Raw genomic sequence first — 23,644 nt, 5'->3', positions numbered from 1 at the left:
AAGAATATAGGCTATTGTATATCCTTGCCAATGAATATGTGAGAATTCGGAGATAAAATGTAATCCTAGCATAAATTATTTAATGTTTAACTGTACTCATATAGTTTATCTTGGAATTTATCTAAATTAATTACTAATTCGTATCTTTCTTTGTATGCGAGGTATGTAGGGTCAAAGTTTGATTGCGAATTGTGATATTAGGTCAGCCTAAATACTACGATGCACCATATCATAAAAATTTGTCTAAAATTTCCGGGCAGAACGAAATTAACGGAACAAGATGTCAAAATTGTGAAGAAAATGACACTTATCAAAATAAAATAATATTAATAGTTTGGACGCGTAGAAATTATATCGAAACCAACGTCACTCTCCGTTTACGAGTATATCATCGTGCGTATGTTTGGGTTCAAAATTTCGTGATTTAAATTTTATGGTAGAATCGCAATGAATATGAGGTTGATGTTGTTGCCTAGATATAGGTAATAGAAACGTAGTCAACTATTTCTGTCTGTAAAAGTCAAAGAAAAGTTTCGAAAGATTTTATGGTAATATTAACATGAATTCTTGAATAATGTCTACTATAAACGTTGTAAATAAATATACATTTATAAACAGCACGCGTAAGAAATCCGGTAAAACAAGTACAGTCTAGATATAAACGTACAAGTATTGTCTCCGCTACAGCGTACTTGGGCATTGTACTCGAACCTACCTTATTATGTTACTGCTTGCGACATGACCTGCAAGAATGAGGTCTCGCTAAACATCTCAGCTTGTATGTACTCTGCTGCTAATTTATGCTCTGTAACAAAGATTTTGACTGTTGTTACAGAGCATTTTTAATGCTGCACATATTTCTGCTAAATCACATACTGTTAAACCAGTTTCTATTGTTCTAGAACTCGACATGTATGTGACCTTGGACTACATGAAATTTTATCTCGAAACGCTATATATAACTTTCATTATGGTACTGGACGTGTGAAATTTTTTTTTTAATTATTCTCTTTGATAATAATAATATTTTATTAATGTTGTATTTGTTTGTAGTTTTTGGATTGTTATAAGTTAGTAGTATTCTTATTCTAATGGTCTTATGAATACATGGTAATTTAGTCTAAATGTTATCTCTTAATATCAAATTTAATATATTGGTATTAAGTAACATATAATAATAAGTAATATTACAATAATATATATATTAAATGTCGCTTCATAAAATAATAGCTTCTCGTATTTATTTCGTAGCAAAATAAATATGAAACTAACACGAAAGTATAGGTAAGGATATCTATAAATAGAGATCTATTATAAAAACAATGATTAAAATCAGTTCAAAATTAATGACGATATCGCATAAAACAAAAAATACAGTCGAATTGCGAACATATTGAATTTTCTCGCAATAACTAAATATTATCGCCAATGTATTTGGACTTTATGGGCTAATAACGTAGGTTGGACATGCGAAATGTTGTAATATTGATCCCTTGTAAAGTATCACAGTGTGGGTAGATACGATAAAACATAATTACTCAATGCCATATGCGGTCCGCTGGGCCGTTTCACATGCCAGTGCTTGTGTGACTGACTACGCACTAGATTTATTTCGAGATATCTCTAAATAAACACACAATATAAAGTTAAATGATATCCGTAATAAACTATACTTAGTCTGTACCAGTACATAAAAAAAATTATAAAGGAGTTTTTAAAAGGAGTAGAGACCATTTTATTGCTTTAAGTAAACATTTTTGATCTGTGTCATTTACGACATTGTACCTATATATTTCATTGAATGTATTTCGTAAAATATCTGAGCTGAGATAGTTTAAAATGTTATAGAAATACGAGAGAAACTTTTGATTTCATTCTTTGGATATCATTTTCTCATTCATTTGTCAAAGTTTGTTTTTTTTTTTTAATTTTTTTTTAATTTTAAAAACTCTTACAATTGATAGGTAATACTACAACATTATTTATATGAACACGAACGCCACAGAGTATATCAACCTACTTGTACAATAATTAGTCCATTACTAATCTAGTCCTAAGGTTGTCTTGAAAATCTTCAAGCAATCGCTTTCAGCAATAAGATCGCCTTACTGTACTTATACAACTGTATCTTTACATTTATTAATTGCTTTACTTATTACCTATATTGTATATTGCAAATAAAATATACTAATTTAATCATTCTACATCTAGTCCTAATTAAATAAACACATTTTGCAGTAGTACACAGAGTAGCCTTAGTTCTTCCTAATAACATGACTACCATTTATGTAGACATTAGGAAATATTGCAGTACATAATAATGTTACAGCCCACGTGGTTTGCTGTCTGTTAGCGTTGTTACAATAAAGCATATTTCCGTTTTGTCTAGTTACGGTAACCTGCTAATGTGTTATTGACATAGTCGATTGAGATTATTAAACAATTATTGACATCAGTATTTATATACATACTTGCATTAAAACTATATGAACAGATATACTTCCCACGATAAATACATAGATAGATATATGAATGTTTTAGATAATAAGTAACATAAATCCAATACAGCAGAATTTATAATAGCATAGTCAACTGAATGTGAGTTCCAAGTACGTTTTTAGCCAATAATGTCATATTTTAGTTGTATCGTATAACATTAGATAGCGCGAGTATATGAAACCACAATATGATATTTCGAGCTAACCATTATGAATTGCTAATCGTGGGATTTTATAGTTTCAATATTAAGCGATTAGACTTTGTTTAAGTCTTTTGTAGGGCTTAATCAATTTAGGTTTATGTTAGTTTAAAAAATTTGTCTGAATATTTTATATACTTATTTCTAAAAGATATAAGAATAGTGAGTGTCAAAAATTATAGAACAGATTTCCAAAAATTATCAACATCGTAGTATATATAAATAGCTAAAATATTAACACTTGAAAGAAAAGTGTAATGTCAAACTTAATTGAATATTCAGTGTTCGTCGACTTTTAACATCGAACCTACCTTTTTTTTACTAGTTTTTATGTAAGTACCAATTTCTTAATTACAGGCTCGTTCGGAGTCAATGGCATCCGTATACTCTGGAGCTGGTGAAGGAACACGAGGCAGCGTGGCGGTACGAGGTGAAGTGGAGATCTCGTTGTTGTACAACTACCGACTTGGAGCGTTCGAAGTTGGTGTCAAACGCTGTAGAGACCTGGCGCCTATTGACGTGAAGCGGAACCGATCAGATCCTTATGTCAAGGTTGGTAAAGTTATTTATTGCATGCGTTTAAAGGCTTTGGGTGAATGGTACAAGTTACACAGATTTTTTATATCTCTTAAAACGGCATACAAGTACTCAGAACACTTAATGAAAAGTGGTGACCGTCGACTTTGGACATGAATATGAACGTTGCTATCCCTGAAGACTGTTTTGTAGGTATGTTCATACTGAATAACTAGTAACTAGTGGGCAACTGTTTTAATTTCGTCAATTTAACAAAATTATCGATCCTCATCTCTTCAACATACACGCTTATTTCGTTAATTGATTTTTTCACTATGAGGTAAAAGGCTAATAAATAATAATACAATTTTGATTAAAATTCGTTTAAATTATGAGAAAAGAGGAAAATGCGTTTGAAACATTTGCATATCATTACAGTATGTGTCAAGCTACGTAACACAAATTATTAATAGCATTCTTACAATATTTTTTCACTAAATATAAAAATATAGCATTATGCAACCACATTTAAATGCACGTCTACAGGCGTACACATATTACAAATATTATTGTTGTATTATTCAATCCTTTTAAATGAAGTGTTCTTGTAAATTCGTCGCGATAGGCCAATTTATCCAAATTTATCCTTATTGATCATCAATAACAGATACTCCACCAACGTATACCGAGGTTATCATTCCATCTTTATTTTATTAAAATAACAATTGCATTACTAGGTGTACCTGTTACCCGACAAATCGAAAGCTGGCAAGAGGAAGACCAAAGTGAAGAAGAACACGCTCAACCCCGTGTTCGAGGAGACGCTGAGCTTTGTCCAGCCGCTGGCCTCGCTGTCCTCGCGGACACTGTGGCTCAGCGTGTGGCACGCCGACATGTTCGGCCGGAACGACTTCCTCGGCGAGGTGACGTTGCCGCTGGCCGACGTCGTGTTCGACGACCCCGCGCCCATGTGGCACAAGTTACACGAGAGGGTAAGCACAAAAAACATATCATTTTCGGCCCAATCATTGTACAATATTTCAAAAAATCAAGACAAATACAAAGATTATCGGAAAATTAGAACAAATTCATTTGTTGAGTAGTTTACTGAAACAAATATGTATTGGGTTTTTGTTTCAAATTTTAAAATTCGAGTTTGGGTTATTTCTAAAAAGTATCGTTATTGACTTCGTGCTTTAAAGAACACGTAAAACTGTCGTCCGGTTAATCACATCGTAGGTTACGCCACAGATGGCATAGAATTTCTTAATACCAGAGAAAGACACATTGACACAAGTAACGCCACATGGCATACAATTACACAGACTGTTCATTCATAATTTTAACGCGAAATTAAGTATAAAATTTTAGATTAAGAAAACAAAAGTATTGTTTTCTTCATCTAAAAATTGACTTTTATATTACTGACGCACATTAAAACCTTATAATGTTACGCATTTTAATGAAAGCAATTTATTTCATAACTTAGGCATAATAACATGGCTCTATGCTTTCACTTTTTAATGCCTTATTTTAAAATCTTACAATTTTTTCGCGGTCTTTGATTTCTTTGCACTTTTACTTTGATATAATTATAGCACACAACATTTTAATTAAATAAAATGTCGATAATTTTACTGGCCGTTTATTATCTCACTGAATATAAATAATATGTTTTGATGTTCGTTACTTAGCTGCCAATATTTGACTGATTTTAACGAGAAATTCAGCATTGATTTTGCATCAATATAGGTATTTGCAATAGTGCGCGTTTCCAAAAAAAAGTTATTTAATAATTATTTATTTATGGAATTGTCAATTTGTAATATTCAATAATACATTATACATACTTTTTCATTAATCGTTTCTCATATACACTTTAAATGTTATACTAAGCATTAGGCTAAATATTAACGGCCGCAATAATGATATTGATGATGATTGTACATTCATGCCCAAGGGCTCGAGGAAACAGTAGAAATCAGTGCTGACTTCTAAACAATTACCTCGAGTCTTGCGGTATATTATTTATTTAAAGTTACTTGCATTGGTTTGGTGATTTTATAAAATGTAAAATATTTGCATGCCTACATCTCTTAAGGCAATTAAACAGGTGCCAAAATAATACCACGTGGCTTTTGTAATAATTTTAAACTGTTTAATGCAAAGAAACTAATTTCATTTCTTTCATTTCATTTCAAATTTCAATTTAGATGCTTATATTATGTTAATCAATTAACGCTTCAACAGCTGACGATTTTGAATGAAATTTGGTTATATACTTAATCCAGCCCCAAATTTCATAACTAAATATTTTTATATAAAGTAACAATATCACTGATTCGCCGTCCCTGTGCTAGGTAATATTTCGTTTAAATGTCCTAAATTGAGTGCTCGCATCAAACCTGTTTTTTCAACTCCAATTTATAAAACTAATTATTCGAGAAATCATGTCTTAGTTAGAGCCTGTAACACGTATTACAATCATTATTGCCATAGAAAAGTTAATTTTATCATAACTTGGTTTTTCACAATTTGGTATGTGTGCTATAATTTTCTACAATATATTTATAATATAATAGTTTTTTACGATTTTATGAAATTATAATTTAATACTATTCTATGCAGAATTTATTGGCAGATAAATAATTTAATTGTTTAGATAATTATTATATGTGTTGTTAAAGCTATATGTTTGCCTGAAATAAATAGAATATATAAATAAATAGGATATTTCTGTTCTATTGATACTTTGTATACTGATGCATATAGGGAAAACCGCGGGAAACAACTGGCTTGTGATAGAATTATACATTTTTTATTTAAAAATATTCTCTAACAGACGGAACAATTCGATGAGCAGCAAGGCAGTCGCGGCGACCTGATCATCGGGCTGAAGTTCGAAATGCACGAGAGCGGCACCATGCGGGGCAAGGGAACACTGCACGTACTGGTCAAGGAGGCTAAGAACCTCGTCGCCACGAAGCCGAACGGACTGGCTGACGTCTTTTGTAAAAGGTTATTATTTGAATTTTAAATATTTTAATATTAGTTCGTATATGCAAAACTAAGAATCTACTCATGCTATAAAACCTGTTAGGAAATAAAATTCATAAATGAACAAATATTTAAAGACGTACGTATTATGAAATTCCAATCAGAGATGAATTTTTTTTAAAAAACAAGTCCGCCTTTGTACTTTTTTAATCTGTTATTTTTAACTACAAACACAATACACTGGAAACAGTAGGACATGTTTGAAATATTTATTAATAATTTCAGACAATTTTGTAACCATGCTCAGATAAATAAATGAACTGAATTGAATTTGTTTCTAAAAAGAACGTACAAATAAATTGGACGCGTCGTGTTGGTACGGGAAGCTCAAAATTTTAAACCGTTTTTCAACCTACGTTTTTTATGTGAAAATGTTCAGGTTTACTAGTAGAACACTTCCTTCAAAGGATGTTAACAATTTTACTCAAACATAACAAGTGCAATAAAGAATATATACTGATACTTGTTATCTTTAAAAGAAATCGCGTCTAGCTAACTAAATACTAAAAAGGATTATATATTAGTATAATACATCAATAAGAAGTATAGTTTTATTTGTTTATTTACTTATTATTTTTATATTTATATTCACATATAAAGTATAAAACGCGGTCTTATTGCTAAAGTAATGTCTTTCATGTATTTGGCGTAAGAAGTATATCTAATAATTGTTTATTACTTTTCTTGTATGTCATTAATTAGTTTACTTCCACTTTTATACTTTTTAAAATTTTACCTATTATCTTCTTCGTGTATAAAATCGTATATCTTATATATATATGTGTAAGTATATTTGTTATTTAGGTGTATATATTTATTTGTGTATATATGTAAATTTTAGTACGTATGTATATCAATTAATCCTAGTACCCCATTTAAGTATTCTAACACATTTCTAAGGTTGACTGGAAGAAAACCCTTTTAGCATTAAATTTGCCTTTTATATACGTCTATATTAAAGAGTTAATAATTTGTATCAAAGTAGGTCTAATGTGTAACATTTAGTATTACATAGTTCCCAGTGGATAAAGTACTTGTTCAGTATTTACTTACTTATTTATTCAAACTTGTTCGACTTGTTTGATATATGAAAAGCATCCCCACGAAACTATAAAACAAACTTGATTACTATTATGCACACATTTGACTTTAATCAATTACTTTTATAAAAATAAAATGTACTTTTTAACGTTCCAGCTATCTCCTCCCGGAGCGTGGCCGGCTCGCTAAACAGAAGACGAACGTGTCGAGGCGCACCCTGAACCCTCGGTGGGAGCACACGTTCACTTACAGAGGGCTGAAGATGCAGGAGCTGGGCACGCGCGCCCTTGAACTCAGCCTATGGGACCGGGACCGGCTCGCCTCCAACGAATTCATGGGCGCAGTGCGACTCTCGCTTGGAACTGGTACTATATATAATCTGTTAATTTATTAAAAAAGAAAATATTATGCAAAATAAATACAGTCAGGACTATAATATTAAATAATTACAATAGAATATAAATAGCAAATTTTAATATGTAGTTTTTTTTTATGATTCTTCCGACCAATTCAGAATGCAAATAGGTAATATTGGGATAGTCTGAGCCATTTATTGACTATTTCTGTTCTATTATAATTGATGTAATATTCAAAATGCATTCTACTAAATCTTAATAAGTTGTCTAATTAATCAACTATGTTGTAGTAACAAAGACGACTAACTACGAGTATATTTCATAAAATGGGTACATGCAGAATGACAAATAAATATAAATAGCATCAACATAACAACATAACTTTCTTCCAACGTATTAAAATACAATAAAATAAGGGGCGAATCTACCGTCGTTACTTGTTTTAATTTGGTTTATTATCGAAGTTTTACATTACATCATTTTTCATATATTGTATAATTGTGAACCGATTTTGATAAAATTTCTATGGGAATAATTTTTTATACCTTTAGATAAGAAACAATTCTGCAAATTAATCAAAAAATTTTTATAATTGTTCTACTCTTGAAGAAGTTGTAATATTTGTAGTTAAGACAATGTATAAATGTAATGCTTTTTTCGCTAGGATGACCTAAGATTTTTTACATTTTAGATATATTTAAATATTTCCAATCCCTAAGAGAAACCAGCACAGTTGATTTTTTGGAGTCGGCCTGCGAAACTGTTGAAATAGTGGTGGTAAAAATATATTGCTTCTTACAGGGACCTACATGGGGGCAAACGTCAACTGGATGGACAGCGTAGGAAAGGAAGTAACTCTATGGCAGACAATGATGCAGCGGCCTAACTTCTGGGTTGAAGGTTCATTACCTTTAAGGCCTCAACTCAACAACTAAACGCCTATAACATATGCAAGAAATTTCTCTCCTTTTTTTGTAATGTAAACATTTCATTGTTTTCACAATTTAAATGTATTGTAATATTTGAATTGTGTGAACCAAACTCTGTGTCTATATATACATCGAACTTTTTATAGTGAATCGATATTGCGCGCTCAAGTTTATTTTTCCATGTTTATTCTAGACTTTCTTCTAAAACTCCATTTATTATAAGTCGGTAAATGTCCGCCTAAAATGGAGTTGTAATATTTTGGACCATTTTGTCAGATTAATTAAGCAATACAATTTTTTGAGTTATATAACAGTAGGTATACATTTAATGTCACACTGTAGTGTTGCCAATAACTATGATATATCATAGATACATTATAAAAATAGAAGTTAATACTCTCATTCTATCTATTTAAAAATATACTTCTCTTTCTGTATTTTTTATAAAGTAAGTGCCAATGATTATAGATTCGACCCTTTACTCATTTCGTGTTAAGTTTATAGATATTTTAATAAATATTAAAATATTAATAACAAATATTATCTGAAAAAAAACGACATTAAATACAAGTATTTGATACATTGTCCAACATTCCAATATGTGATGAAAATAATTAAGTATATATACAATTTTATTATAAATGTTAGAATATGACAATAAATATAATTTAACTTATAACTGCCCTTACGTTATAAGTATTTAGAATTATTTAAGTTTATGCATTTAAAATAGTACGTACGATGTACAAATTAAGTTGTCATGAGTTTAATAGGGTTTTGCTCATGCGTAATGTGATTTAATAATTGTGTAGGTATTTTTAGTGAAATCAGATGTAAGACGCATTTTGTAAAATGTTTAAGGGCATCTGTGAATATGGATCATAAGAGTTATACATTAAATGACACGAATACGTCCATTATATGTAGAGTACATAGTTTATTACTATAAGTTTCTACTTAAATAACTGATAATGTTTAACATATAGGTACATATCGGTACATTATTTTTATATAAAATACTTATTGTGAAATAAAAATTATTGAATATAAAATATCTGGAAATTAACTAGTTATTTTTATTTTTGTTTTATTAATAAAATTGTAGTGAAAATAAAACTAAACACCTTAGTCCTCGGGAATACTAACGCACGAACGCTATCATAGGCATCACAGTGTGTACTATGACGTCCGTGATCCGTTTATATTGCTGTTCATGTTCATGGGTGATAGTCATCGCTTTACATTAGGCTTGTTGACTATTCCAATTCGTACAAAACATTAAATTAATATTATTACCTAGGCACAAGGTAAGGTTGCTGTGTGCTCCTGGGATAGAATTAACCATTCCTTCCTTTTCCGTGCGTATCATATGAAGCGACTAACGGAACTTAATAGTCGAGGGATGGGCAGCAGTGTCCCTCTTAAAACATTATCAAAAACATAACTGCGGTTGTCAACCTGCCTGTAGATATTTAGTCTATTCTGGGTGAATCATAGATATAGTATACAAAAAACAAATTGATTAGATATTTATTAAGCAGTACTACTGCAACACTGTTTAAGTGAAAATTAAATGTGTTAAGAAACGTCAAAAAATCATTAATTTATTCCTAATATACCCTTCTATATTTATTACTTCCTATCTTACTATATAAAAATTGCGTCTGAAGTGTGGCAATACAATGTTTGCTGGGGGAAAGGGATCATTAGTAATGAGAACTAGTAGCTCCATTGCTAGAAATATATTGCCAGGTTAACATCCACGCAGATCATCCTGAAAAAAAAAACCAACGTATTGAATTTCGGGTATATTCATCACGATGGTCTTAACAAATCTGCCTTTTCATCCTCACCTATCATTCCTCGCTGGTACTCTAGTATAGCGCGGCCATAGTATAGCGTTAGCGTAGGCGAGAATACAATTCCATTATTATCCATTAAAAATGTATATGTTTAATTTGCTGCATAAGCTGAGGAGAAATCTGCTAGATACAAAAAATTAGGGAACATTTTGTATGTATACATACATATATCGATACATTTTACTCCCATAAAACAGTAGATACAATCCCAATCCCTCTTCTGTATCATATCCCAATACTCATATTAAGGCATTACAAACACATTTCACCCATTTATAAAGCTGGATAATACCGTTAACGTCTAGGTTTTTAAATAGGTGAAAATGGAGTTGTATCTCACCTTGTGCTATACGCTGGCGGAACACCAGTGAGAGATATGGTAAGTGAGGATAAAAACAAGTCCTTTAGCCCATCGTGGCAAATTTAACAAGAATTAATCATGAGGGTTTCCTGGAGGATTCCCATGGGCGTCGACTTGCTATATCGCTATATCTTTATTTGTACTTTTTTGTTATTGTACACAATATATATAAAAAATATGACAGGTAAGCAAATGCAGCTGCTGCAATTGCTAACAATCCCTTTCCCCCATAAATGTAATACCTAGGTAGGTACTTTAATATTTAGTGTCTATTTTAATTGTAAAAATAATCAGATGGACATACATACGTGTATTTTATTAGTGTCCTACCTAATCAAATTCAAATCTAGATATTACCTAAGTATTTATACCTGCCTATACTTATCCTTTCATTCTAAATCTTTGACAATTCAATATCACGTGTACATTTTACTGCATAGCGTGTCCAATTTCACCGTCATATTATTATATGGTAATTGCATGTCTTGTTTGTGATGGCTTCATTATTTTTTTACCATGGGGATCGACGTGGTGTGGCTACCCCGCCCACATTTCGCTGCTATAATAGACACAGAAATTGTCATTTTACACCATAATGATATGATTATACTCTTCTGCTTAAGTATCTATGTAGTGATGTGATTCGGTTTATCGATAAAATTGAATATTTTAAAATTTTCCTATCTACGTCTTATTTTTGTTTATTACCTAAATAACTATTTTTAGAATATGAGAAAAATATTATAAAAAATTGTAAGGCAAAACAAATTTCTCTGATAGATTTGCAATTATAACATTACTGTATCTGATTTTTTTTTTAATAAGGTAATGGGTTTTACTTTTAGAATACCGCAGTGATTATTTAGTTTTTGCAGGATAGGATAAATAAAAAACAGTCTTTTTTTTTTAAATTACGTTATTCAACTTATTTTGTTAAAACTGAAATTAAATTAAGTATTATAATGTTGAAATTATTTGTCAATTTTCAAAAACAAAATATAATTTTTCAATATTTCAGACTGATCATTTAAAAAATGCTCTAATAAGCTGTCATTAAAAATTTTTATTATGATAGCGGAAATGTATTTAAAAACTCCGAAGCATAGTATGAAGTAAGTGTATTGTTTTTAATGAAAGATTTCTTTTTTAATAATCTTTCAGAAACATCAAATCGAATTGTTACTTTTTTAAAATTGATAGAAAATTACAACATTTCAGCTACACTTCGGTAAGCAAAAGTTATGTACGCCATTATGTTCGACGCATAAATATTTTTTAAATGCAAATATCTATCCGTATTTATGCAAACGCCTTCTTTATAAAATCTCTAGTCTGCTCTAGCAAATGGATTTATATGATATGTACTTCTTTATTTAAAAATAGATTTAGAATAAAAAATAACACACTAATACCGTTTACCAAATCAAATATATTTTACACTTGTAATATGAATTTTAAAAACGTATAAAATTGTCCCTTTGTCACCTATAAATTTTACATACTCTAAATGTTTTATTTTACAAGCAGTCTACATTTCAAGATAGGGTAGCAGGTGGCTATATATACGGCATCAATCCGACTTCTACGACATTTTTGTGAAGAATTTCATCAAATATTCTTGTGCACAATGATCAGACGATTTCTTGAAAGCTTGGAAGATGATGAAATGCCTTTTTTTGCACCTAATTACTGGATAATGAAGAAAAGTGGCTTAATTTTGCCAGACACGGGTTTACTTAAATACGTCTATGTAATAATACATTTAACTGGTACACTCTTTATTGTCAGCCAATATGTAGAACTGTACGTAATAAGATCAGATATAAATCTTGTTATATCAAACCTGATGATTACAATGATGAGTGAAGTGTGTTTCTTGAAAGCTGACTCGTGCGTGTTCTGGCAAAAACAGTGGAGAGAACTTATTGATTATATAACAGAAGCTGATAAATTTGAAAGAGATAATAGTGATCAGGTGAAACGCAAAATCTTTGATAAGTATAAAACATACTGTCGCAAAATATCTTACAGCTATTGGGCCATAACGTTCACAACTTTCATAGTACTTATTAGCACTCCATTAATACATTTTTTACCTTTCCCATCACAAAATGAGGTTCCTCAAAATAGAACGGAGGTATTTTCACCCATATTCAGCTCATGGATGCCGTTTGATAAATATAGTTCCCCAGGATGTTGGATCACTGCGTTATGGCACATTTCGTTATGCGCATCTGGAGGGCTTAGTATGACTGCTTATGATTGCAGTTCTATCGTAATAATGATGTTTTTTGAATGTAAACTGGATTTGTTCAGACAGAGGTGTAGAGAAATGTTGGGCAGCAATGACAAAGCAATTTCAGATCAAGATGCTGAAATCGTCATCCGTCAACTTCATGAAATCCACATAAAAATAATAAAGTAAGTTTATAAATAACTATATTCGAAATGGAATTTTTTTATTTGAATTTTTTTTATTACTTGGCAACTAACTACTTATCACTTGGCAGCTTCAATCTTGATGTCTTTGTATACCTATACCGTTTCAAACGACTTCAAAAAGAAGGAAGTTCTCAACTTAGTTGTATTTTTTTATGTTTGTTACCTCATAAATCCGTGACTTCCAAACCGACTTGGAAAATCTTTTTTTATTTGAATGAAATACTTATAGATGGGTCCAATAGAAATTAGCTCAGTAGTTTAATATTTAGATCAAAATAACTGGTTTGTCACAATTGAAGTCGGTTTTTTTTGTGGGACACAATATTAATTTCCTACAACGCATATAGTAACTAATAAAAATATCTACAAATCATATTCGGATAGAAAAACTTCACCTATACTGTTAAAGATTTAGATTTTTAAAAGTTTACATAGTTAGGTAAAATATAGGTATAAATTGTGACATAAGAAAAGGGTGGTATTGGCGGTATAGTAATAATATACTTACGCATATTTACTTACAAGCAAAACGCGACGGTTGCCACTTCCAATAAGGTGAACTATCATGTTGATAGCCATTCATACAGTTTTAAAAATGCCAATAAAGTTGTATATACGTATATTTTACCATAAAACGTTCTCGTCAGCTGGGCCGTTAATTTGTTTGCCATTCCCAATTGTATAAAAAAAAAACAATCACAACGGGTGAGTTAAGGAATTTGTCAATTTTGTGATGTTTCAATTTACTATATAAATAGATGAGGTACTCAATTTGTATTTTTATATGTTTGTTTACTCACCATCATTTATAAATCGATTTAGAAAATTATTTTTAACTTAAATTGGTATATTTTGAGATTGGTCCCTAAAAATTTTACAAAACCGGTTCAATAGTTTTTAAATCAAAGTAATAAATAATGGTTTACCCATAAGTAATCATTGGAATATGTACTCCAAAAGATACGCTGCAAGTCGAATGGCTAATTTTGTTATTGTTTTCAAAGCTAAGCTAAAACTGAAATCTCGGTATAGATGTTTCTTCAATGAATAGTACTTTTTTAAAGCATCCTGCTTTAAAATAGTTATTAATCTAAGTAAAAGTAAGACAAATAATATGGTAAATTTTATTATTTTATAATTTTTTTTATGCAACTTAGAATGTCAAACAAGTTGACGGCCCACCTGATGGAAAGTGGTAACCGTCGCCTATAGACATGAGCAGTACTATGTGCATTTGTTTTTAATTTATTAATAATAACAGAAAAATATTAGATACCTATTATTATTCCTTATCTGTTTAGTAATTTGATAGCTAATTGATATGTTAAAACATTATATTTATCTATTATTAATTTTAGATTTACCTAAGGAAATGTCTTAACTACATGCGGATATTTATGTATATAACAGAAAATTTGTGATCCTAATATAACGATAAGATAATATAACAGTCGAAGTATTTTAAATTCATAGTTACAATTGAAAGATTTCAAATTCGTAATTAGGTATTGAAGTCTCTTGAAAAATCTCGAACCAATAGCTTTTCGAGTTAAAGATAGGGACTGCTAGTAATAGGGAGATCAGTGCTCTTACTAAGAATATTGATATCAATATATATATATATATATATATATATATATATATATATATATATATATATATATATATATATATATATATATATATTTATTTTCGTTTTAGTGCTTACTACGACAATGTCAACTCGAACGAATTTTTTTCCTTTTGTCGCAGGATATGATTTGTGTATTAAGTATTTCATACATCAGTAAATCAGCGTTTGTCTTACCTACTCATACATTTCATCGAGTGCATTTGCAATCAACACAGATACTGATGAGCTACTGATGTTCTATACAATAAATTTGATTTGTTAATGAAATGTAAATTATTGTAATTTATACAAATTTACGCAAAACTTTGACTTTTGGTCACATTCAAATTCGTATTCTTTAATCATAGAAATGCTTAAGTTACAATACGTCTAACCTAGCTTAACAAAAAAAAAAACTTCTTACTGTATACAATTTAAGCTGTACGAATATGTACGTATTGTGCCAAAATAGTAGATATCCATAAAATTAATATAAATAATATAAAAAAAAAACAACCAACGGTAAATTTCATTTTAATCAGTCTTAAACATTCAGAATTACGTATCTAATTTCGAGATTAGATTCTAGCCGTAGACTTGTTGTAGGTACATTGAAATAGAAGTGGAATTTATCTACTTATAATAAATTATACATTAAATTATAGAGATAAAAGAAACACTAGGTGTCATGTCGTATAGGGAAGTCAAGGATATGGCCTGGGATAGAACTGGCTGGAAGAAGATGCATAAATAAGTTGCACCGACAAGAGGAAACTCTTAAATGAAAAGAGAGAGAATAAATTATATGCATTCTGTCCTTCAGTTGCACCCAGGATGTAACAATTTACTGTTTTTCTAATATTTAATTGAAAATAAACAAAATACATATTATTATTATTTGTATCTACATATATTATATCAATTTTATCGATATACATATAACATCTTCAACACATCAACGCGATTCACTACAACGAACCATAATCCGTAACGGTTCAACTTCAAAATAAAATAATAATTACATACATCCGGTCGAGTCAAAATTCAATTTCTATTAACTAAATTATGGTGCACTTTGTTTCAGATACATGAGATTGTTCAATTCCCTGTTATCACCGCTAATGTTCTTTTACATATTTAATTGTTCGCTAATGCTTTGCGCTTGTGGATATCAGATTACAGTAAGTTATTAAAATAGTTCTAGGTAATATTTAACACGAATTTATTAAGTACTTATACTATAAAAATTAATATAATTTCTTAAAATTAACTTCTAGGTTCATAATATTAACGTTTACCTCGGCCGGGAGTGTTCTTTACTATACCACGGAAGGAATATTACAATGTGGCATTTTTTAAATCTATTTTTCATTAATGTATTAAATTTGCTGATTTTTACCGCTTGTAAACTATTTTTTTCTCTCTATAGATATTTCGGGATTTCTTCTTAGTACTAAATATTCAAATTATTGGAATATATTACCCTTGTGCAAAATTTTAAAGCAAAATTTTTTTTGGATCAAACAGTTACCACTGTGTAAATCACCAGTCAGTTACTTTCTTGATAAAAAAGAATAGAGGATTAGGCTAATGGATGTCGACAAGACCTAGCAGCTTTATTGCTTTCGGGTCCCTATCAGGTCGACGTTCAAGCGCTCATCTTTGAATCCATAGTGGTCAGAGCCGGCTATAGTCTACACGGAGACCCTAAGCAAGATTTTGAAGAATTTACTCGGAAGTAACAATTGTAGCATGGTTTCCGTGATAGAAAACTTGGAGATCCACCTGATTTTTTGTAGATGGGAGCAGCTCTGCTACACATAATTTAAATATACTTCCAGCAGTATTTTCAAACAGATACTACATTGTAACCTTCACGAAAAGAGCATATTACTTAAATGTCGGCAACACAACTACACTTTCTCTGATGTTGCAGTAGCCTATGACCAGCGGTAATCACTTACCATGCCAAGCTCGTTTGTCCCTCATATTATATACCTGTATATCACTTTTCTATTATTTTTTTTTTTATTTTATTAAAGTTAACAAAGAGTTATTTCATATTATTTAAATTATTTGCAGTCTACGTCAAATGCAGCCCAACGATTACTAGTGGGAGAATACTTTGTATTCGGTATCGCACAACTCTTTGTATTCTGCTGGCATAGTAATAAAGTAATTGTTAAAGTGAGTTATACTATAATATATGTATATAGTTAATTATCAATATTCTTTTATTATCATTGGTATCATCATCATCTTATCAGCTTTCAACTTTCTACTGCTGAACACAAGTCTTCCACTTTGGGGTTTTACCAGTAAATGCCACGATTGGCAACCGCAGTTAGGCTTTAAATATGTTTTAAGAGGGACGCTGCTGCCTATCCCTCGCCCTCCCCTAGTTGCCTCTTACGATACCCACGGGAAAGGTATGCCTATTACAAAAATTGTTTATAATTTTTTTAGATCGATAGTCTTATGTATGGGCCTTTTGAGAGCAACTGGTGTCCAGCCAGCGTTCGGCAGAAAAAATATGTTTTGTTTCTAAGTGGGCAACTACGAATCCAACACATCTTCACCGCTGGACCATTCACTAACCTAACACTGTCTACTTTCATTACGGTAAAATATATCTATTTGTTTTTTATGACTAAACCTATCGGAAGTGGTAGCACATGAGGGGTATAATATTGCAAGTTATTTGTAATATTCAGTGATATCTGTGGCATTGTTCATCTCTGTAGGTGACGGTTACAAACCATTCATTCCCGATTTGGACTAGCGCAACGAGGGTTCCGTACAAAATTATCAAGTTAAATTTTTTGTTGTGAAATAATTACAAATTTACGGTTTTTGGATTTTCTTTTAGATAGGTAAGATATATGACATCTCTTGTCTAATTTCATGATTATTGGTCAATGGGAAGTACCCTATAGGTTTTATTTCCCTTTTTTTTTAGTACGTTTGTTCCGTTGTGGAACAGGCTAAGGTCGGAGACCATGCTGCCTAGTCTTCAATATGATAATTTATCTGGAATTTTGTTTCCCTTTGCAAATGTCAAAATATGTGATATAAATGGAACATAAACGGCCGTATCTTTTGATTGCGTCACTATAGAAGGTTGATTTTTTTTCACTACTTTAAGAGATTGCAGACCTGAGTATATGATATTAATATGAACTTGATACCTCCACGTGTTCCTAAGAAAAAGGGTCTTGACAGATTAACGGACGGACGGACAAAGAAGTGATACTATAAGAACTAAAGAACGAAATGAACGAACTTTACTTTAGTCCAATCATACTCAACCTTTTTTTATAAAGGCCACAAAGATGTTTTAGTTATAATGCCGCGAGCCACAGTATTTATTTATTTAGGTATTATTTATATATTTATTTTGTGTATAAAAAACGTAATTCAAGTTTAAAGACAATTTAAAACTATATATAAGAATATATAACCAAGGGGAAAGAGAGCACACTTTATACAAGCTACGTAAAACGACTTGGTCAGAATTTACTTACTAGATTTTACCAATTTACATAGAAAAAAATCCTTCTTTTCTCGTTATGTTGGCCAGCCTGATATAATTCAAATGGAAACATTAAACGTAATTTTATAATGATACTGTGGTTAAATAGTTTAAATACTTCTTATTGAAACGCGAATAATGTGATAAAAGAAATATATAAATTTTATGGCCGATGAACATTTTAGAAAAATAAAACGTTCTTAAATATTTTCGTAAACACAAGTTTTCAACAATTCCCGTAATATCTGGTTAATTTCTATAGTAGACCTGGTAATAGAGTCAATATTAATTATATATAATCGTAATTCTAATAAAAATAATTGATGTTTTTTGGCCAAATCCATAAATTAAAAACATGGAAGTTACACAAGACTGATTGTAACTTAACGCGCGATAGGGTTACCTATTGTGGTACTATTTTACTCCGTGCGCTTACTTTTTCTCTGGATCCGCGCGAAATTTAAAACTCACAAACGCTAGACGGGCCCGAAGGCTACAAGTTGAATGTAGCGGCCTTAGCTGCTTTTAACATTTAGTAATTATATAGTACTGTCATAATATAATACGATATACCTATCTAGACAGTGTCATGATTTATTATTATGATTCCGTACTAAAAAGATAAAAAGGTAAACTTATGGTGCGACTTTGTCCTGTCGCCCGTTTGTCACAATTTTATATCTCGCATTTAACAATGAATAACAATAACTAACTTTTTTTTTATTTTTGGCTAAAAAGCGTTACAAAAGCGTTGCCGTGTGAGTTTAACTCTTACCTGAGCAGTTTTTATTTTTATTACAGTTTATTAAGTTACAATATCTTTTTTTTTCAGATTTTGAAAGGAGCATACAGTTATTACATGTTGCTAAGAAAATAAAAAATAAATCAGGCAACTGATGCTGGAGTTTGTTGCACCATCATCATATTAAATTTTTATTGTTTTAACCTGACCACGGTCAAAATAAGGAATGAAGTTTTCATGTATAAGCAAAGACAAGTTAGAGCGTGAATATGCACCTTTTTAAAGGAGCGTAAATGGAACGGGACCCCCATTTTATTATTGTTACCACCTAATGGCATAATAATAGACAGACAACTATTTCTTAGTATATTTTTATTCGACTTAGTCCGAAAATCTGTATCGATTTGGCGATTGGCAACACTACCTAATTTTTGTGCTTGTTTTGATTTTCAAGTTGTCAGTTTATGTCGGCAAGTTTTAATAATTTATTTATTTTTAATATAATATTAATTGCTTTATTACTACTATTATTGTATTAAATATAAATTGATACAATGGCGAATTCCATAAACAAATTTATACCAGTTGCTCTTTTCTGTTTCGGTTTACTAAAAACAGGTATGTAATGGGCGTGTTACTCGCATTGATTTGAAATTTTTACACTATTTTATTTTAATATATATTTTTCTTTAGTTATTTGTATAAACTGCTATCAGTGCTCGGGAACAGATGCTACCAACTCATTTGAGTGCAATGAATTTCTCGACAATGATATTGATATGGTCCCTACAGATTGCACTACTATTCATGACGCTAAATATTGTATAAAACATGTAGGACGTAACGAAGGTGAGACAGTTGAATAAATCTCTAGGATCTAATGACAAATATCAGTCTACTAACTTGGTGCAAGAATTTTTTACTATACCTACAACTAATAAATTCGTTGGGGGGATGCATGTGGTTTATTAATATTTTCATTAGGTGTTTTGTTAATATTCGTTGAAAATAACAAGCACAAGTATAAAGAAGTATAAAAATTGTCTTTTAAAGGCATAACTAATAAAAATAGATCTTCATCATCATGGTTTCTGAGAGTGACGACATTAAGTTTTACTTGATAGATTATATTGTTAACCATGAGGTTGCTAGTCACCATTGCTATGAATCTTTGTCTTCTATTCAATATACATTTTTTTATGTTAAAGAAAATTGCTATATCATCTGAGGCCTGTTGTAAATTAAACAGACGAGGCTCTTCTTTTACTTAAACAAGCTTTATATTGTTGTTTAATTTTAGGCCAGGGGCTCTCAGGTGGAAGGTCTGTGGTATTTTGCTTGATCTGTCACCCTATTGTTCTCATCATATCATTTGTTAACCAACCACTTAAATATAGATCCCCCTATAAGGAGAGTTTTTGTTGCCATGCTTAGCAGGCAGGTTGACAACTACAGTTAGGCTTTGGCAGTTGACATTTTAAAAAGAACACTGCTGCCAATTCCTTGACCATTTAGTTGCCTTAGTCGCTCCTTACAACCTCCTTGGGAATCAAAGGGGTGGCTTATTCTATGCCATTCAGAACCACATGGTACCATATTGTTGTCTCACTACTGAAATTTATTCTTTTGTTATTCAATTACTCCATTCTTACAGGTTATTAAATAATTATATTGCTTCAATTATTTTGCCTATGTGAAAGAATCTCACATAATAGTGTTAATAGTATTATAGCTGGAATTTTATGGAACAAATAGGCTAGTACTAGAACAGCGATTATCAAAGTGGTTACATATTTCAGGTTTAATAAATTAGATGAAAGGTGTTTGCAGCGTATACTTATAAAATAATTTGTTAATTTAATTCATAATTAAACACTTTTATTTATGACTATTATTAAACATATTTCAATAATTATTAAGTTATTGAATTTTTTTTCAATATGAAATGTGATTTTCATATTTCTAATTCATAATTTCATGACTTGATATTTTAATACTGTTAACATGTTTAATCTTTCTTGTGTAGAGCTTATTTTGTTTAATTAATAAAACTAACTATATTAATAATAATGTAGGTATAGCAATAGACTGTTACCAGTGCAACACATCAACAACAATGGAATGTGGTGATGGTCTAATGAATTTGGATGGTGGACTGTTAAAGCCAATATCATGCGAACATGTGCACAATGCTCAATATTGCATTAAACTTACAGGTCTTTACTAACATAATAAGGGCTTCAAAATGAGTAGTTTTATATACATTGCAGTGCCAGAAGTGTCACAGTACATTAAGTACTGGATTAGTGACTGATCCTGCTTAGGGTAGGTGTTAATTGAATATACAAACCTTCTATAAAAAGAAAGTTTAAATGAGTGGGTAGTAACTTTGTTCTATATTTAAAGATTGTTACAACCTTAAATATTACTGTTGGATATGAGGTTCATTCTTTCTAAATTAAAAGAACTATACTATTTTTATGACAGTTAGCTTTGTATATTTTGAATTTTCCCTTATACATTTGTATTATGCTGACATAAGCTTTCATGAAATCCTTGGAATGTAGAGTGACATTACAATATAACTCCATTATCACAGTTTTTGATATAGTGTAATATAACTAATTTTGCTCTCTTATTGCCAACTGCTGTCTTTATTTTCTTATCAGATTGAATACTATCTTATTTCTTAAATCAGAGCAAACAATAAACATATACAAAATTTCATGAAAATCAGTTGGTCGGTTTCAGAGATTAGCACAAATGAAAAATAAATATAAATAATTTTTGTACTGTCATATTTCTGGATTACTGTATCTAATCACCGCCAATAATACTGCACTTGGTTTTTAAGTTTTACAGCACAAGTAATGTAATTATTAATATATTCACTTGGATGGATAGTTGCCAAATATGGTATGTATGCATTAATTATTCACAGAGGCTGGTTAATGATTTCATTAAGTGTTTACTCTAAGTAAATAAAAAGTGCAAACATTAAGAGAAAATTATGTCTCTATATCAAAGTGTTTTCATCAATCAGCCTTCATTGAGCTTTCATAGAATAATTTAATTGTATATATTGAAAAAAGTCTTCATGATACGATTTATATAATTAGATACTTAAAAATTCTATAACTTTAATGTATACTATATATAATACATAATTCTTATAACACTATCATTTGCAAAAATGCACTATTGTGTTTTGATTTTATAAATTCACATTTAACTATTTACTGTTTATTATTAAAACCCTCAATATAACTATCTCCATTTTTTATTAAATATACTTTATTAGGTTGAAAATGATGAATGGACATACTATTAAATTCAAAATTTTAGTACTTAAACATTTTATTTTAATGTTAATGTATTTTTAGGTGGTATTAGCACCAAAAGATTTTGTTCATCACTCGATCTTGGTAACTATTGCAATTATGTGCGTGAACCTGGTGATAAGCTGGAGTACAGGACTTGCATTTACACATGTGGCAGTGACGGATGCAACACAGCATCCAACAAGAGGGTATCGACACTATATTTATTGTTTAGTTTCTTTTTAATTAAATGTATAATTTCTTGAGGACTATCAAGTTTGTTAGATTTAGAAAATGTACATTATAGAAGTGAATAATTGTACCATTTATTATGTACTGTTAGTTTATTAATGTTAGTTGTAATGTGTTCAATATTTGTCTATTTATATACTTGCTTTTTACCCGCTACTCGACGAAAAACTAATTAAATATATCACTACTAGATGGCGTATATAGATTAAACATACACCAGATTTTAAGTTACACTTTTAGAAACCAACTTTGAAAAGCGCATCCAATTTGATGTAGTAGTTTTAGCGTCATGCTGAAACAAACATACCGACAGACAAAATTTAAAAAAATAATAGTTATGGCATTTATTAATTTTATTAAAACCTCTCATATTAATTTTTTTTAATATGTTTCATTTTCTAGTTAGAATTGTATTAGTTGCGAGTTAAGGTACACTTATAATACCAGGCACCATTGATACAATAAATTAACAAAGATAGCTTTCACTTTTTAAAGACATTTTTATTTATAGTCATAATAGTGTATATAATGGCAACCTCTTGGCTTAACCAGTCCTCATAAAATTTTATCTTCTCCATTTCGAAGTCTTTATATATTCTTAATCCATAAAATTATTAAGAGAATCTCTATCATTGCCTTGTAATGTTGCAAAAGTACAAGGTTTTAAGAACAACTTCCTAGTCACAGGATTTTATTCATGTTAGAATGAATACCATCGCATGTTTACTGATTGCTCCTCATATGGTAAATGTCACCAGTTTGGAGTAATGTCTGTTAGTTTCAAGTAGTTTTAATTTTAAAATGTGATTGACTATGACTTATTTTATGTATGTTTTTATTATATTGATTGAACTGTGTGTAATTGTGTGAGTAATATTTTAATATTAAATATATTTTAGAAAGATTGGTTTTTTATTTATGAAA

General features: G+C 30.3%; 2 protein-coding genes across 9 annotated transcripts in view; both read left to right on the top strand.

The window, feature by feature from the left end:
* Positions 1-9,663, top strand: part of LOC113515677 (uncharacterized) — a 102,866-nt gene extending 93,203 nt beyond the window's left edge. For 2 of the 4 annotated variants that reach the window (XM_052893212.1, XM_052893211.1), the window contains exons 6-7: positions 3,056-3,250; positions 3,952-4,550. In XM_052893212.1, coding sequence (XP_052749172.1) covers positions 3,056-3,250; positions 3,952-4,317 — 561 coding nt within the window. In that variant the 3' untranslated portion in view covers positions 4,318-4,550. Of the gene's footprint in view, positions 1-3,055; positions 3,251-3,951; positions 4,551-6,056; positions 6,233-7,468; positions 7,678-8,469 lie in introns of those variants that run through there. The other 2 variants (XM_026899940.3, XM_052893213.1) reach the window with 2 other exon arrangements.
* Positions 9,664-12,250: 2,587 nt separating this feature from the next.
* Positions 12,251-22,705, top strand: LOC113515531 (putative odorant receptor 92a). 5 transcript variants are annotated; one of them, XM_052893246.1, is made up of 8 exons: positions 12,251-13,241; positions 15,959-16,055; positions 16,957-17,061; positions 17,341-17,496; positions 19,239-19,766; positions 21,365-21,473; positions 22,003-22,064; positions 22,532-22,705. In XM_052893246.1, the coding sequence occupies exons 1-5, from the start codon at positions 12,448-12,450 to the stop codon at positions 19,281-19,283; spliced, it is 1,197 nt and encodes a 398-aa protein (XP_052749206.1). In that variant the 5' UTR covers positions 12,251-12,447; the 3' UTR covers positions 19,284-19,766; positions 21,365-21,473; positions 22,003-22,064; positions 22,532-22,705. The 5 variants fall into 5 exon arrangements, with proteins under 5 accessions (XP_052749206.1, XP_052749205.1, XP_052749203.1 ...); XM_052893245.1 differs by having other exon boundaries at positions 21,224-21,473; XM_052893243.1 differs by having other exon boundaries at positions 21,365-22,064.
* The last annotated feature ends 939 nt before the right edge of the window (positions 22,706-23,644 follow it).

This window comes from Galleria mellonella, unplaced genomic scaffold (genome assembly GCF_026898425.1).
Source record: "Galleria mellonella isolate WM207_F2 unplaced genomic scaffold, CSIRO_AGI_GalMel_v1 utg173, whole genome shotgun sequence".
NCBI lineage: Eukaryota > Metazoa > Arthropoda > Insecta > Lepidoptera > Pyralidae > Galleria > Galleria mellonella.
Note: the sequence above shows the minus strand (reverse complement) of the source record. Positions and strands in the feature narration are given on the sequence as shown.

Excerpts from the sequence above, each read along its gene's own strand:
- LOC113515531 (XM_052893247.1), top strand. The coding sequence starts at position 12,448 with ATGATCAGACGATTTCTTGAAAGCTTGGAAGATGATGAAATGCCTTTT. Across the intron at positions 13,242-15,958 it reads ATCCACATAAAAATAATAAA|ATACATGAGATTGTTCAATT; the intron begins GTAAGTTTATAA and ends ACTTTGTTTCAG. Across the intron at positions 17,497-19,238 it reads CACTGTCTACTTTCATTACG|ATTTTGAAAGGAGCATACAG; the intron begins GTAAAATATATC and ends TTTTTTTTTCAG.